This window comes from Mixophyes fleayi, chromosome 6 (genome assembly GCF_038048845.1).
Source record: "Mixophyes fleayi isolate aMixFle1 chromosome 6, aMixFle1.hap1, whole genome shotgun sequence".
NCBI lineage: Eukaryota > Metazoa > Chordata > Amphibia > Anura > Limnodynastidae > Mixophyes > Mixophyes fleayi.
This window is the reverse complement of record NC_134407.1, coordinates 141,331,335-141,346,712: the sequence shown is the minus strand read 5'-3', so window position 1 is coordinate 141,346,712 and position 15,378 is coordinate 141,331,335. Positions and strand designations below refer to the sequence as shown.

General features: G+C 44.8%; 1 protein-coding gene across 1 annotated transcript; it reads right to left on the bottom strand.

Moving 5' to 3' along the window:
- Positions 1–151: 151 nt before the first annotated feature.
- SNPH (syntaphilin) lies at positions 152–15,147 on the bottom strand. Its single transcript, XM_075176594.1, has 5 exons — positions 15,069–15,147; positions 11,412–11,499; positions 11,211–11,315; positions 3,735–3,884; positions 152–2,770 (listed from the first exon to the last, which is right to left on the bottom strand). The coding sequence occupies exons 1-5, from the start codon at positions 15,082–15,084 to the stop codon at positions 1,813–1,815; spliced, it is 1,317 nt and encodes a 438-aa protein (XP_075032695.1). The 5' UTR covers positions 15,085–15,147; the 3' UTR covers positions 152–1,812.
- Between the last annotated feature and the right edge of the window lie 231 nt (positions 15,148–15,378).

The following is a 15,378-nucleotide window of genomic DNA, read 5'->3' as shown; positions in this document are numbered from 1 at the left end:
CTCAATGTTGTGACTTTTTTTTTTTTAAAGAGAAAAAGAAAAAAAATTCTTACCTTTGGTTGGTCCTGATATACATACACCCCACAGGTGCAGGGAATTTAAGCCAGAGCTTACCGAGATTAGCGCAGGACAGACTACCAGTAAAACCATACATGGCTCATTACGTGGCTCAGGCCAGTTTAATACATTCAGCAGAACAGACAGCAAATGACAAGCAACATCAAAAATATATCTCTTTCTATATATATAGATCTATAACATTATAAGTGACGTCATTTCAAGATCAGCTACATTTTACCTGTCCACAAAGCTTAGTGACAGTCCGTAGACCATAGCCTTAGATTCCATTGGTCCCCAACTCCCATGAAATTGAGGGGGATCAGGTAAGTGCAAAGAAAAAGGTTTCCCAAGTGCTCAAAATATGTCAATCTGGGCTTAGTCCCTGTGGAGTTTGTGGTAATCCCTGTAAGCGCCCCCTAGTGAGAAGTAAACAGAGCGCAGTGTGAGTGACCAGCACATACACCACCACTCCAGCAGGGAAAGGGCTAACAAAGGTGCAGAGGATCTAGCTCACATCAGGGGACTTATACAACAGAAAACATGTGTCTGTAGGTGCCGGAGGCAGTGCTTAGCAGTGTGTTCCTGCACCATGCCAGCTTCTGCACAACCGAACCACATGACAGCTGGAGATACACAGCCATTTTGTAAGAGGACAGAGACAAAACCCAGCATTCTACAACAAAAATGCAGTATTAGGAGGTATGTGTACACAAAAGGGAGGTAGAAGCTTTGCGCACTCAATCGGGGTAGATGGGAGTCAGCTCAGAACACACACTTCACAGTGGGGTTTATAGCTCTGGGTAACATGCATAATGCACCAACATCACCTGGTATACAACTGCATCTACAAGGTGCCTCCTATGCACACTGCAAGGTCACATGACCGGTGATGACAATCAAGCAGCAGGAAGAAAAAAAAGGGAAGGAAAAATAATGCAGCAGTTTGCCTGTGGGCAGCAAAGAAATGATAAGGCTGGGGGCAAGGTCAAGGAAGGACAAGTACCATCAAGGTGAGAACAAGTGAGACTAGAACAGGTGTAGACAGGACCAGCACATAGCATGCACCAGTCTACATATGCACAGCACACGCCAACACACAACATATGTTTACAGATTACATTCAATGGCAATGCACTGCTCCCTCACTCTCCATCAGACAATATGGTCTGCTGAAATACATGGCAAATATGTATAAACAGGAAGAGCAGGTGAAATTGCATGTATGTGTATATGGCCTTCACATGGACACCATGTAAACCCTGGCACAGACATACTTCTTCATGTGAGTTATTAGGATCTGCTGTACCATGACAACGTATGAATAAGGACAGCTGAACATCTTATTTGTGTAGTCAGATCAGCAGCATCTATATATCTGTTCTAGAGGTATAAACATCTGAAGCTGGCAGTGCACTGTACGGACTACTGACAGACTCCTATTACTCCCCCAGTCACAGAAATGCCCTGAACTGGTCTTCTATGACCAGATGCCCTCACCAGATTACCAACACTACCTGTGTTTGGGGTGTTACCCCTATGATACAGTATGTGGCGACTGGCCATAACTCTTTCACAACCAGGGATATATAGGCACACAGTCTGCTCTGTGATCACCAGTAGGGTAAAACCACTCACCACATCACCTCTTTTTTCCCCCTCCTTTTAATTCAAAAACAAGATCCCAGGGGGGGGGGGGGGCGAGGGGGGGAAGAGTTCTACTAAGTGCTGAGTAGTGTCAAAGGGCAGACAGTTTTAGGGCTGGCTAGTGGAAGCACTGACTGGACGACAGCTGATCCTGCGGATTGAGTGCAGAGCGACAGAGCAGCAGCCGCGCATCAGAGAACTGATGTTATATACAGGCTGTCCTTGACGCCTCTGCGCGCGGCATAGCCAGGCTACGGTAGGCACCACAGGGATCAGTACAGCCAAGAGGTCCACCACAAAGTGCCGACTCCAGTAGCTAAGTGGTGCATCAGGCTCTTCTACTCCAGAAACTCCAGTTTCTGCTCCAGAAACTCCATCTGTGACCAGCACAACACAGCTCGGATCAAGATTTGCAGCTTCTAGATCTTTGGTGTCCTGGGCTGTGGGGCTGCTAGCTGCTTGCGATTGGAGCACCTTCTCTATGATTGCATCTGGGTCAGGGGTGCCAGGGGCATAGTCTGTCTGTACTCCGCAGTCACTCACACTGCTGGCCTGAACAGCAGCCTCTGCACACTGTGGTGTGAGCTGTACAGCAAGACACAAGGGCCCTTCCCCAAGGCAGAAGTCTGCACCAGAAGATACAGCACTGCTGTCATCAGGAGCAGCGTACCCGCTATCCCCAGTGTCCTGAGAGTGGCAATCTCCAGCAGGCGCCTCGCTCAGTTTGGTGTAAGTTGAGCTACGTGTGAGGGAGCGAGCTGGTGAATCCCCAGCGGATCCTCCACCTTCAGCACCATGTGCTACTCCATCATGTGCCAGCTCCATGTTCTGCAACAGGGTCTCCAACTTGCGGTTCTGCAGGGTGATGTCAGCAAAGTATTTCTGGACTCCCATGTCACCGTCTCCCAGGCGTCCGCGCACACTTTCCATAACCTCACGAAGCTGCTGGATCTCTCTTTGTGCAGTTTTCAATGCCAACTGTGCCTCCACCCGATGACACTCTTCCTCTATCCAATCTTCCTGCATCCGGCTCAGTTGGGACTTCAGCTCATCAACCTCCAAGTCTCTAAATCATTATAGAAGGGAAGCATACAAGGTGAAAGAATGAGAAAGAGAAAGGTGGAGGGAGAGACAAAAAGAGCCTGATAAACAAGGGAGTTGAGAGAGATCCGTTCATAATACATTGAAAAAGGTCTATGAACAGCACAAGACTTAACTCTACATCTTACAGGAAAGAAATGGTGACCTCAATTTGCGAGTCACCTAGATACCACGTACATTAAATCATTTTAGCAGAAGGGATTGTTTCCAGAATAAAAAATTATTATTAACATACATTTTACATACATTTATGGGCTTCTTGGAGAGAAAAAAAAAGTTGTAGCTGGCTGGAACGAACTTCCAGCAGTCATGGTCAAACTAAACAATAAAGGAATTCAAACAAACTTAGGACAGCCTTTGATATGTTTTTTCCCCCCAAGACACTACCAAAGTGGACCTGTCAAGTTTGAGAAGTTTATCAGAGTTGTAAAGCCCAATTACAATATAGTGGTATTTACATACACATGCATCATTCAATGGAAACCAACTGAAAGAGGCCCATTCATCAATATTGTGTAACGGCTACTTTGCTACTATGTCAGTGGGGTGCTGTGTAATCTCATGTGATTATTCAGTCAATCAAGAGCCTGTGTTGTAAACCAGGAAGGGTCCTAGTTTGATGATGCCACATGATATTTCTCAGGACCATAGTGTCCATGCTCCTGACAGTTCATTGTATTATTAATATTTGTATGTGCCCAGAAGATGGTTCCTGTATTGCATACAGTTAAAGTGTTGAATGTAGAAGAAACATAACGTTTTATTTATTTGTAGAGGATAGGTCCACTATATATAGCAAGTAAGGCCAGTACAAAGACTGAATGGGCCAGATTGACTATATATTCACATTTTATGTTTCGGATGTAAATTTTAAATCCTGTTGCATTAAATCTTAAAATGCAAGGAATTAATCGTAAGGGTAAACTCACCGCTCTTGTAGAGCGTCCTGCATATCTTTCAGCCTTCCCCGCAGGTGTCGAATGCAGACTTCTTTCTGCTGCAGGGGGGTGAGGTACTGTTCTGGGGTGGGTGGCTTGATACCATGGTTTTCGCTGCACAAATTATATTTGTTTGGGCGTCTGTGAAGACAGAAACAAATGTACACAAATCTCAGGAGTATGATAGAATTAAGAAAATGCACACCATTAAAAATGAAAACTCTTTGACAGGTCATTGAGCCAGGCCAACCCATGATCCAAGAAAAAAAAATGTATTTGTGACCTATATTTATATTATTTGCTTTGTATTTTGGGTCAGGTGTATTTAATGAGTCTGGGGTTATTTCAGTAACTAGTATGTACTGGAGCTGTACCACAAATACACTTCGCAGAAGATTATGGAACAGACGAAAACCCAGGTGTAAGCATATCTCCTCCACTCCCCTTTGCAGCCATGTGTAAAAATCCTGATTGTTAACCCGTTAACAACAAGAGTTCCATCCACTTCTAGTCACTCAATTTGGGCAAATTAAAAATATGACAGCTATAAAGCTTTGACTTCAATACTCTAGTCTTAATTTTTAGAGATCACTTTTGCTAGCCTAAAAAGCAGAAATTGAAAGCCCACCAGACCAATGTGAACCAAAGTATTTGTCACAGATATAAATAAAAAAAAAACTAGATGTACTTGAATTAAGGAAACACCTTTTCAAAGTAAAATTACATAATTGTGTTACAAACATTCAATAGTCATATATACAGTCCTTCTTTGCTTTAGAGGTTTTGATCAGCAGATCCATAGAAGAAATTCACTGTACTCAAAGTACAGATATTTTGTCTGTACTGCCAGCAGTGTTCAGTGATACTCCCCAACCACAATTGTGCATGTACCCCTGGAATCACTTCAATTCTAATGTGTAATGAAATCAATGAGCAAGCCCATTTTTGTGGAAAGGATATGGAGTAGCATGACACTTCTACATGTGCACAGAACTGGTTGTAAAAAGGACTTTGAAGTGACGCTTTGTTTTTTTAGAAAAAATGTTCCACCTTTGGCATATCCGTCTGGGGCCATAGTCCTACAGAAGGTTTTTTTTTGCAAGGGCAGCTCCCAAAAGCTAAACTGGGGTGTGTCCTTCTGTATGTGCAAGGCAAAATGTGTACAAAATTATTACACTATAGAGATGGTTCGGGAAAAACCAATCCCTCGGCTTAGGAAACTAGTTTTCACTATTTGAGTACAGAGAAAAATGTTAAACAACCAAAACTAGTAATAAGACATCGGTTCAAATGTCTTGCCACAATATTTTAAAAATACACAAGATTTGTGTACCTTATTTTGATAATTTTCCCTATTGCCACTATATAACAGAGGACCACCTACATTTCACAAATATTGAGCAAAGGGAGGGAGCGCAGTGTCCCCCAATGAACTCTGCAAAATGGATTTTATGGGAAGTAGAATATACTTTTCTCCTTAATGCCACTGGGGGACACTGCGACAATGGTGAAATTCCTAAGCTGCCCCTAAGGGAGGTATTGCTCTGAAACAGTTGCATGTAAAACCTTGCAAAAAACTAGCATCCCGAGATGCAAAGCCACGCAACCTGTAGAATTTGGAAAAGGTGTGGACAAACAACCACATAGCAGCCCACCACAACTATTCAGCTGATGCATGATGACACACTACCCAGGAAGCACCAACAGCCTTGGTCAAATGAGCCTTCAAGCCAACTGCACCTGTCTAAGTCAAACGTTTAGAGATTAATAAATGGCGGTCAACCATGCTTGTGTGCATCTCTAGTAAGATCCCAGAGCACCACATTAAGATCCCAAGGCTCTACAGGATGTACAAAGGAGGGACTGAGCATGTAGAGTCCTTTGTAAGGTCTGCACATCTTTCATGAATGTCACTCTTTGCTGGAAGAAAATCAAGGACGGAGACCTGCGGATTCAAAGAAAATGGTTTCCTTGCCTTAATCATCATCTGTAGAACTCTGTGCAAGAAACCCCTAGCCGGAAGAATCAGGGTCTCAGTAACCACGCAGTCAAAGCCAGACAACCTAAAGAGTGGCATCAAAGGGGGCTTTGGACCAAAAGACCTGGTAAGATGGGCCTATGGCCATCCCTAGAATGTAGGCCACTCTGGGTTGGCCACTCCGGACTCCATGTCCGGAGTGTCCAACCCTGAGCCACCAGAATGGCGGCTACTCAAGTCTTTTTAGGTTCTTGAGCACCAGTGGGAGCATGGAAATCTGTGGAAACAAGTAAACTAGACGAAACCCTCATGGGAACGTCATGGCATCCGTGTACCTTGCAACGGGATCCCTGGACTTTTCACTGAAAAGAGGGACTTTAAGGTTCCAACTGGATGCCATGAGATCCATCTCTTACTGACCCCAATATTGAACCAGAAGAGCAAAGACCTCTGCATGAAGGGACCAGTTGTGGCAGAGGTAATCGGCCTCCCAGTTCTCCACCTCCAGTATGAATATGGCTGATATCATTGGAACATGTCGTTCTGCCCCCATGATGGTTCAGGTAAGCGACTGCTGTAGCATTGTCTGATTGAACCTTCAGGGGCATTTTGCCAAAACCCCATGACCCTGTACGTTTCAACAATGACTCCTGGTCGAGACCAGAGTCCCTAGTACAGGAGAGGACCAATGGCTGCGCCCCACCAGATAGACTGACGATTTGGGAACGAAGGTCCACACCCCTGTTTGAAAGGACTGACCTCTGGTATGATTTGTCTTGGTCAACCACTATGCGAGGGACCGAGTCGTGACTGAGGACAGCGTGATGATTTACCTGTCCAGATGAAGGGTGGATTTGGACCATTTTCTGAAAAGTACCCTTTGAAACAATCTGGAACTAAACTGGGGTACGACCTGAGAACACAGTATACTTGCCATGATTGTCATAATTTTGGTGCGAACCAAAGGGTAAAGCCAGGAACCAATAATGCCAATCGCAGACTGTAAAGTGAAGGATAGACCGATGCCCCGCTCATATGGGGAGTGGGGGGTAGGCATATTTTATATCGAGGGATGCAAGGAACTCACCTTTTTCCATGCTCACGATCACTGACTGCAACAACTATATCTTGAAGCCCAGAACTGAGTTCTGAGATTCAAGATCGGACTAAACATTCCGTCCGGTTTGGAGACCAGAAAGAGGTTGGAGTAAAATTCAAAGCCTCTTCCTGAGGTGAAACCGGAATAATCAAACCAGAAATCAGAAGCTTCCAGTTAGCCTCCCTGAGTGCCAGTTTTCAGAGTCTGCAGGAGGACAGACCCGTGGTGAAGAATGTGTTTGGAGGGAATTTTACAAAATTTATGACATAGCCGCGTGTTACTATCCTCCTAACCCAGATATCTAAAGTCAAAGCCCGACATTGATCCTGAAACTGTAGCAGACGGGTCCCTACCACAATACTGCGGCGCGTTATCCAGACATGCAGAGGCTTTGTCCGACGACTTGGGAGCCCTGCGTCAATCAGATCCCCTGCCCCTATAGGAGCCTTCCCTAGAGGTGGAAGACTGGCTGGAGCTGCTCTCGACGTACCAAAGGGATGAAAGACCGATACACAAGTTGCTTCGGTTTAGTACTGCTGACAGACAGAAAGGAGCTCTTACCTCCAGTAGCTACCTGAATGATTTTATATGCTCTGAACCAAAAAGAGTAACACCATCAAATGATAAGGACTCCAGTGTACGTTTAGAGTCCACATCTAGTAACCAAGATCGCAACCACAAAGAATGCCTGGCTGCAACTATGAGAATAGAAAGTCTCGAGGTAACATAAACCGCTTCCAAAGATGCCTTAAAAGTCAAAAGCTTCCTGAATATGTTTAGCCAATACTAACAAGTTAGCTCCAAGCCTAGTTTCTTGCAGGCCCTTAGCCAACTGTTCCACCTAGGCTGTAGACATAGTTAGTCTAAACAAACTTCCTGCCGCCACATATGAGAATCTATGAAGAGAGTCACATTTTTTTTATCCGTAGCATTCCAGAGTGAAATTGCACCCCGCAACGGAATAGCGTTGGTTCTGGTTAGGTGAGAAATGGAAGTATCCACTTTGGGAGAACCCTCCCATTTAACAGACTCATCCAATGGAAAAAGATAAAGTGATTTAAATTTACCTGTCATCTGGAACTTCCCTGTCGGGTTTCTGCCAGGCCTCTGAAACAAAAAGTCATCCAAACTCTGTGATTTAGAGGTATCCTCTACACTACAAGAGTGCTCCCATCGAGACTCCTGAATCAACTCCCAATCTTCTTCAGAAGAAAGTTCAGAGTCGGATATAATGGCATGAATCATTTCAGGAATTTGACATTTGCCCATTGTCCTATGGGGGGCACCAAGAAGCCGGACCTGCGTCAACCTGGGAATCCCCACTTATGGTAGGTAGAAGCTGTGAAGGTGGAATGTGTGGTGCGTTTAGAGAATTAGAAGAGTCACCTGCTTGGACTGAGACATTCCCAGAGCGAGATCAGCTATGGATGTCACCAGTGACTTAGCCCAAGCTGGTTCCTCCACGTCTACTGGTGTAGTCGTGTGAGAACGTTTATCACGGAATATCGCCTCACACAATGCACACAGGGCATCCAGGCCAGACTTTCCATAATTTAGCATTACATTTGGCACAAATATAGTGTTGGACAGACTTTCCAGCAGACCATTTAGTCTTGGAAGGCTCTTTCAAACATGGTGATATAATAAAAATATAGTTACACAACAGAAAGAGACCATCTATTATAACACTATTAGCTATAACAAGGTATTGCTAACCCCGATACTGTTAAAATGACAGTCAATTGGGTCACAATTACACTTTAAACCAAGAGAGTGTATATAACCTACTAGACACAAACACAAAGTCTGAAAGATGGCACCAGATAAGGAGGACCCAGAGCAGGAAACAGCAGCAATGCTGAGGAGAAGTCACCAAATCATAGATAACACATCCTCACACGAGAATTGACTGGTCTCAAGCATCAGAAAGTGCTTTCCCCTATGTTCACCCCTTTCTTACTGTACCTAATACAGCCATGCATGACAAAACTGTTCTCTCCTACACAGAGATCTGTTTTGGCTCTGTCATGTCCTCACTCGAGGCACTGTTGGTGCACAGCCTGGCGGTATAAGCATAGCCGCCAAAGCTGTTTTTCCTCAAAAGGAAATCTGTTCTGTCGGTCATCCCTGCCGAGAGACACTCGTTTCTAGTGTCACGACACTGACAAAGCTCTGTGTGAACGGTGGATCATCATCATCATCATCACTGGTGATTTATAGCGCAGCAGCTAGTTTAACAGCACGCTAATATAGCCTGTGAGGAGCTGGAAGACTGCTAGAGAGAGAGTCAATCCTGATGGCTACCCTTCCCTGATTAGGGACCCAGAGTTAAGGTGGCCGACGGGCACTTCTCCCCCTGGGAGATGCCCCTAATAGGCCTGAATGCAGAAAAAAAAACCCATTAAAACACTGAAAAACAAAATGGATGGGAGAGGCATATTAGAGGAGGAGCTATCCACTAAATAGTTTTAAAGTGCCTTTACTCCAGGTCTACCTACTATACCCCATTGTCGCAGTGTCCCCCAATGGCATGAAAGAGAAAGCTGTATATAATGAGCCCTAGGGGTACATACACACTGGTAAACAAGCTTTTTACCTAGCTGCATTGTCATAAGTCATAGCCACGGCAAGTTTGGTGTAGCTAGAAGGCCTGTCTTTGTACATATCTATGATCTCAATGGTAAATGTGCTTTTTCAGTCCTGTCCTGGTTCACCTCTTACCTTACTCACCGTTCCTTCTCTGTCACCACCTCTGGGTCTCTCTCCCCCCATCCACCCTTCCAGTCGGGGTCCCTCAGGGCTCTGTTCTGGGACCCTTACTCTTCTCTCTATACACCTCCTCCCTGGGTGAACTCATCAGCTCCTTCGGCTTCAGCTACCACCTTTACGCTGACGACACTCAACTATACCTCTCCTCTCCTAATCTCTCTCCCTCCCTCCTCTCTAGGGTGTCCGCCTGCCTCTCTGCCATCTCCTCCTGGATGTCCTCTCGATTCCTCAAACTTAACCTTGCCAAAACTGAGCTCATAGTTTTTCCTCCCTCTCATACCCCATCCCCTTCTGACCTCTCCATCACTGTCGACAACACCTCTATCTCCCCTGTCCCCCAACTTCGCTGCCTTGGTGTCATCCTCGACTCCTCTCTCTCCTTTGGCCCCCACATCCTCTCTCTTGCTAAATCCTGCCGCTTCCAGCTGCGCAACATCGCTCGCATCCGGCCCTTCCTCTCCCAAGATGCCACCAAATGCCTTATCCACTCTCTGATCATCTCCCGCCTGGACTACTGCAACCTCCTCCTCACTGGCCTCCCCCACTCTCATCTCGATCCCCTTCGATCCGTCCTTAACGCTGCAGCTAGGCTTATTTTCCTCTCTCGCCGCTCCTCTTTTGTCTCCCCCCTCTACCTAGCCCTTCACTGGCTCCCATTCCCCTTCAGAATCCTCTTTAAGCTCCTCACACTCACCTACAAGGCCCTCGCCAACTCCACTGCGCCCTACATCTCCACCCTCCTCTCTATTCATGCTCCATCCCGCCCTCTCCGTTCTGCCTCTGACCGTCGCCTCTCTTCCCCCCTTATAACCTCCTCCCACGCGCGTATCCAAGACTTCACCCGCGCTGCCCCCCTCCACTGGAACAAGCTCCCTCCCTCCATCAGAACTTCCCCTAATCTATCCAGCTTCAAACGGGCCCTAAAAACCCACCTTTTTCTTAAAGCCTTTCTGTCTCCCACTTAACTTCCTACCTTATCTTCTGCCTCTGTCCCCCTACTCTCCCTCTCTCCCCTGCGTCTCTCTGTCTGTCCACCCCTCCCCTTAGATTGTACGCTCCTCTGAGCAGGGCCATCTCTCCTCCTGTTTCCACCACTTCTAACTCTGCTCTCCAGCTACTTAGCCCTCCTCCTCAAAGGTCCTCCACCCCACATCCACTTTCGCTCCCTCCTCCCCCCTGGGGGTCTCCCTGTCTTCCACGCCCCCCTTCTTGGGCCCCGTCATTTTCGGATCCTCCCTCCCCCTTCCCCGCCCTCTCTAGCTGTGCATTGAGCGTACTGAGTTGCTGTGTTTACTGTACTGTGCTGTCTCCCATTGTATTGTGATTTTGTTTGTCTCTGTACGGCGCTGCGGATGCCTTGTAGCGCCTTATAAATAAATATTAATAATAATAATAATAATTTTCTACTCACAATCATTAGGGCACTCTAGAAACTTAGTTTTGTCTACTTTAAGTGCATCCTGCTGATCAGCAAGCACGGAATTCATGTTTGCCAAAGAGAACAACAATCTGTACAATGCCATGTGAAAAACAATGTTCCGTTACTTAGTGTGTACGAGGCCTACAGCATTACCTCATGATATACTGCACTTCTGTTGTTTTAACTAGTTATTAGGCTTACCTGAATGAAGGACTGCTGTCGCTTCCTTTATAGGACCCAGAAGTGCTGCTGCTAACTGAGGATGTGCCATATGGGTCCCTCATTGAGACTGGAGGAGAGGCTCGCCTGGGATGAGGAGAAACGGCAAAAAAAGGTAGTAAAAAAACAAAAAACAGAGTGGAGATGAAAGGAGATGTGGATATTGTGTGGGGAGGGACTTACCTTCGTGAGCCAATTGAAGCCCTTCTGCCTCCTGGCACAGACATAGGTGCACTGCAGCAAGGGGGCACAAGAGGGCGGCACAGAGCACCTGTTACAATAACAACAAAAGTTTATAGAACATGGGTGCAATGGAAATAGAAGGTATGTTATTTTATACAGTTTCACAATTTTAATTTACAAGAGAAGCAAAAGATATCAACAACTGTGGACGCTACATGCATCTATCTTAGAAAGAAAGGGCAGTCACATAGGCACTCTGCGGGAATGTAACATCACAGAATCTTCCTTGCGCTGGGCAGGAAAATTTGTGATGTGCAGGTACCGTAGTTCCCAATAATGAGCGCAACCCAATTCCTAGTGTCTCATCGCTCCAAATTTAATTCCCCCCAATATTCGGCTTAGGAGGAGCAGTACTCTCAGGTCATTATATCTTCAGATCAGTTAGTGCAGCATCATTATCATTATCGCAGAATTACTTAGCACTACTAAAATAGAAATTACAGGACTGTTGATATGCTGACAATAGTAAGGGAGGAATTTAATTCCCCGCTATAAGTCGCTTCTGCGCTCACTTCAGGGTACTACAGTACTTGAACATCACTGAATTGTCTGCGCACCTCAATGATGTTACATTGTCGCGGCTTCATGACTGTTCCTGGAGGCACTTGGGACCTTTGGTTTGCACGGTGGCTCAGTGGTTACCTCACAGAGCTGGATTCTAGAGTTTGATTACCGACCAAGGAGTTTATATGTGGTCCCCATGTTTGATTGGATTTCGTCCAAGGGCTATGGTTTCCTCCTACACTCCAAAAACATATTTGTAGGTAGGTTTATTGGCTGCTAACAAAATTAAACCCTAGTATGTGTGCGTTAGAGGAAATTTAGACTGTAAACTCCAATGGAGCAGAGACTGATTTGAGTGGCAAAGATTATCTGCACAACACTGCAGAATTGGTGGCGTTAGCGATGACCCTTGGTATAAGTTTAACAACTCTCTTACCCTTGTAATATTTTAATATTACCACAACTGGTCACCCCTCAACTCCCCCGCCCCCCACCTGGGTGCCACACCTATTCAGAGATTAAAAAAGGCAATACCACTTCACCCAAATGCAGCACACACTTTCTTCTGTGCAAACAAATACTAGGTACAAACAAGGCAGATTCAGTTCATTGTTTGTTTATTTTTTAAAGTTGCAAAACAGACATTGTTTACTCTGAGTGTACCAAAAAGCTTTGTGTGTTTATACTTTTAAATGTTGCATTATAAAAATGAAAAGTTTAAAACAAATGGAGCACAAAAATAAGCAATTTTTATACGATCAATATGGTTTCAAAGAACTTTTTAGATTCATTCACTTTTATAGGCTGTACCCCAAGAGGGTCCGTAGCACCCACATGGGCTCTACAGCTACTACCATCATCGCTGCCATATGGGCTGTGCAGCAGATATTACCACCAATATATGGGCACCAGGTGATATGTATGCACCATTTATCCATTACTGTTTATAGACTTTATATCATATTTTTTAGTAAATAATATTTCATATATATCAAAATAGAATAGAAACATGCATAGTAAATCACAAAGGGACAAGGAAAGTGTGCGTTATTTCAAATGGCTACAGTGATTAAACATAACAGAACATCCCATGAATACAGATCAACTTTAAGATGTCCATTGTAATAATGGTCAGCGAGGCACTAAGCACCTCTTCCAGCGAGGCACTCAGGCACCCCGCACAGCTACACAATATAAATCAGGCATTTAATGGAGGTACTAAGAGAGTTCAGTAACCCATAGCAACCAGACATTCACTTTTACTGTGTAACTTTACATATATTAATGTCAATGGGCAGCTATGCAATTGCTATACTCAATTTATTTTACACACAGCAATGGATGTACTTACATAAAATACATGCATATGTATACAAAGCACTAAATTTATAAATATACATATGTACTTTAAGAATTAGATATGTGATTCAAGCAAGTCTATACAGAAGCTCCTCACAGAGAGAGCTCGGAGGAGGAGGACATACACTGACATGGGCAACCTGCCTTCACTCATTACCATGGTTGCCATAGTAACAGGGATGATGCTCAATTAGGATTCCAAGCTGCCAAATACAGTCTTTTCCTATTTCTCCACCCACTACTAACTGGAATCACACAAACAGAATCCACAGCAAAGCTGCAACAACACTGCTTTCAGAAGTCTTTAAAAGCACAAACACAACATGTTTCCACTACCGAAATCATCCCACCAACAGCATATCCAGAACCTGTTTTTCCCAGTACTGGGTATCCTGTAATATATGTCCCTTACACTCTGCTCAGAATCTTACATGCACCATTACTATACTCTATAAATATATATATCAGAAATATCATCTATAACCTTACATGCATGCATCATATATTCTTTATGTTACATACAAAAATCTGGTATGCCCCATATAGATGCACAGGACTAACATGTTATACCTCCCTTGGTTACTGAATCCTACCTAGTCAAATTCTACATTCCAGCATCCAGAATGTAAATAAAAGCCCACTAGCATCTAGTGCATGCATCAATTCTGCATTTTCAAACAGCTATCGCTCCCTCATACTACACAGCTCACTTATTCAGCAGATTTGCAGTGTTCTGGACCCAAGAGATCCACCCACACATTAAACCATCCATCTCACAGGCTGTGGATTGAAACAGAACAGATGCCCCAACCCTGCGGCCGTCACAGTGGATCCTGGCAGTGGTAATGCCGCAGTTCTGTGACCTTCACAATAACAGTACATACAGCAACACCAGTTTAGAACCCCAGAGGGAATACAGCAAATGGCAGGTTGTATTCTATGAGATATACTGAACAGAGATAAACAGCTGCAAGACAGTTTTATGGCTAAATTCAAAGGTTATACTGCTAAATGATGCAGAATACGTGATTGCCAGACAGTGCACACATTACATGAATGTAAGCTCCCTGGGACAGTACTTATCTCAATACACATGAAACAACTACGGTGTCAGAGAATAAGGCAAACTGCACCCAACAACAAAGGTCTGAGAACAAGACCAACTGACACCACTTAGAAAGGTTAAAACATGATACAAACTGCACTGGTTAGAGGGGGTTCAGCACAAGTTAAACTGCCCCAGTCATTGAAACATATGAACCTGAGGCTAAGTGCCCCTAATAACAGAAAAGCCAGTGTAAGGTAAGCTAGTCCCCCTTAGGCAGTCTCACAAGAGTCTGCCTTCACAAGGCAAGATGCCCCTTATTTTACAAGGTGCTGCGCCAGTATACAATTTCTGATATGAAACCAGTATTTTAATGATCCTTTTAGGATTTAAGGAAACTGATGTAAACTCCTTATAAAAACCAACATGTAATCAACACATTGATCATTAAAACACATAGCTTATCTCCAGCAGCTGACTCTCTCACAAACACATAATGCAAACAGACCACCCTGCAAAGCACAAAACGCTGCACACTACACATAGAGCTGCTGTACACCTCCACATCTCGCCTGACTCGTGCACAAGCTGTACCCCACAACCATTCATGCACACCCTTCTCTCCGTAAACACAGCCATATTCTGCCCCCTCCAAGCCCAGCGTACGGCCCTAGCCCGGGCGGTGTCACCTGCGGGACTCTGCATGATGCTGCCGCAGCTCCGACCGGCGGAGGAGGAGTGCGGGGAGGAGAGGTGTGGGCTGGGGGGACACCGGGGAGAGGGGAGCTGGGGGAGGAGACACTGAGTCATCTCACTTTCACTTAAAGACACAGCTCATCCAGTAGGGAGACTGCAACAACAGATTCTACACACATAGCAAAGTAGTTATTCTGTAACTACTAGTTATCTTGTTTATTTTTATATACATATCCTAACAGACAATTGAAAACTGTTGACATCAGCCAGTATCATTTGATAATGATGTGATCATGACTGTCA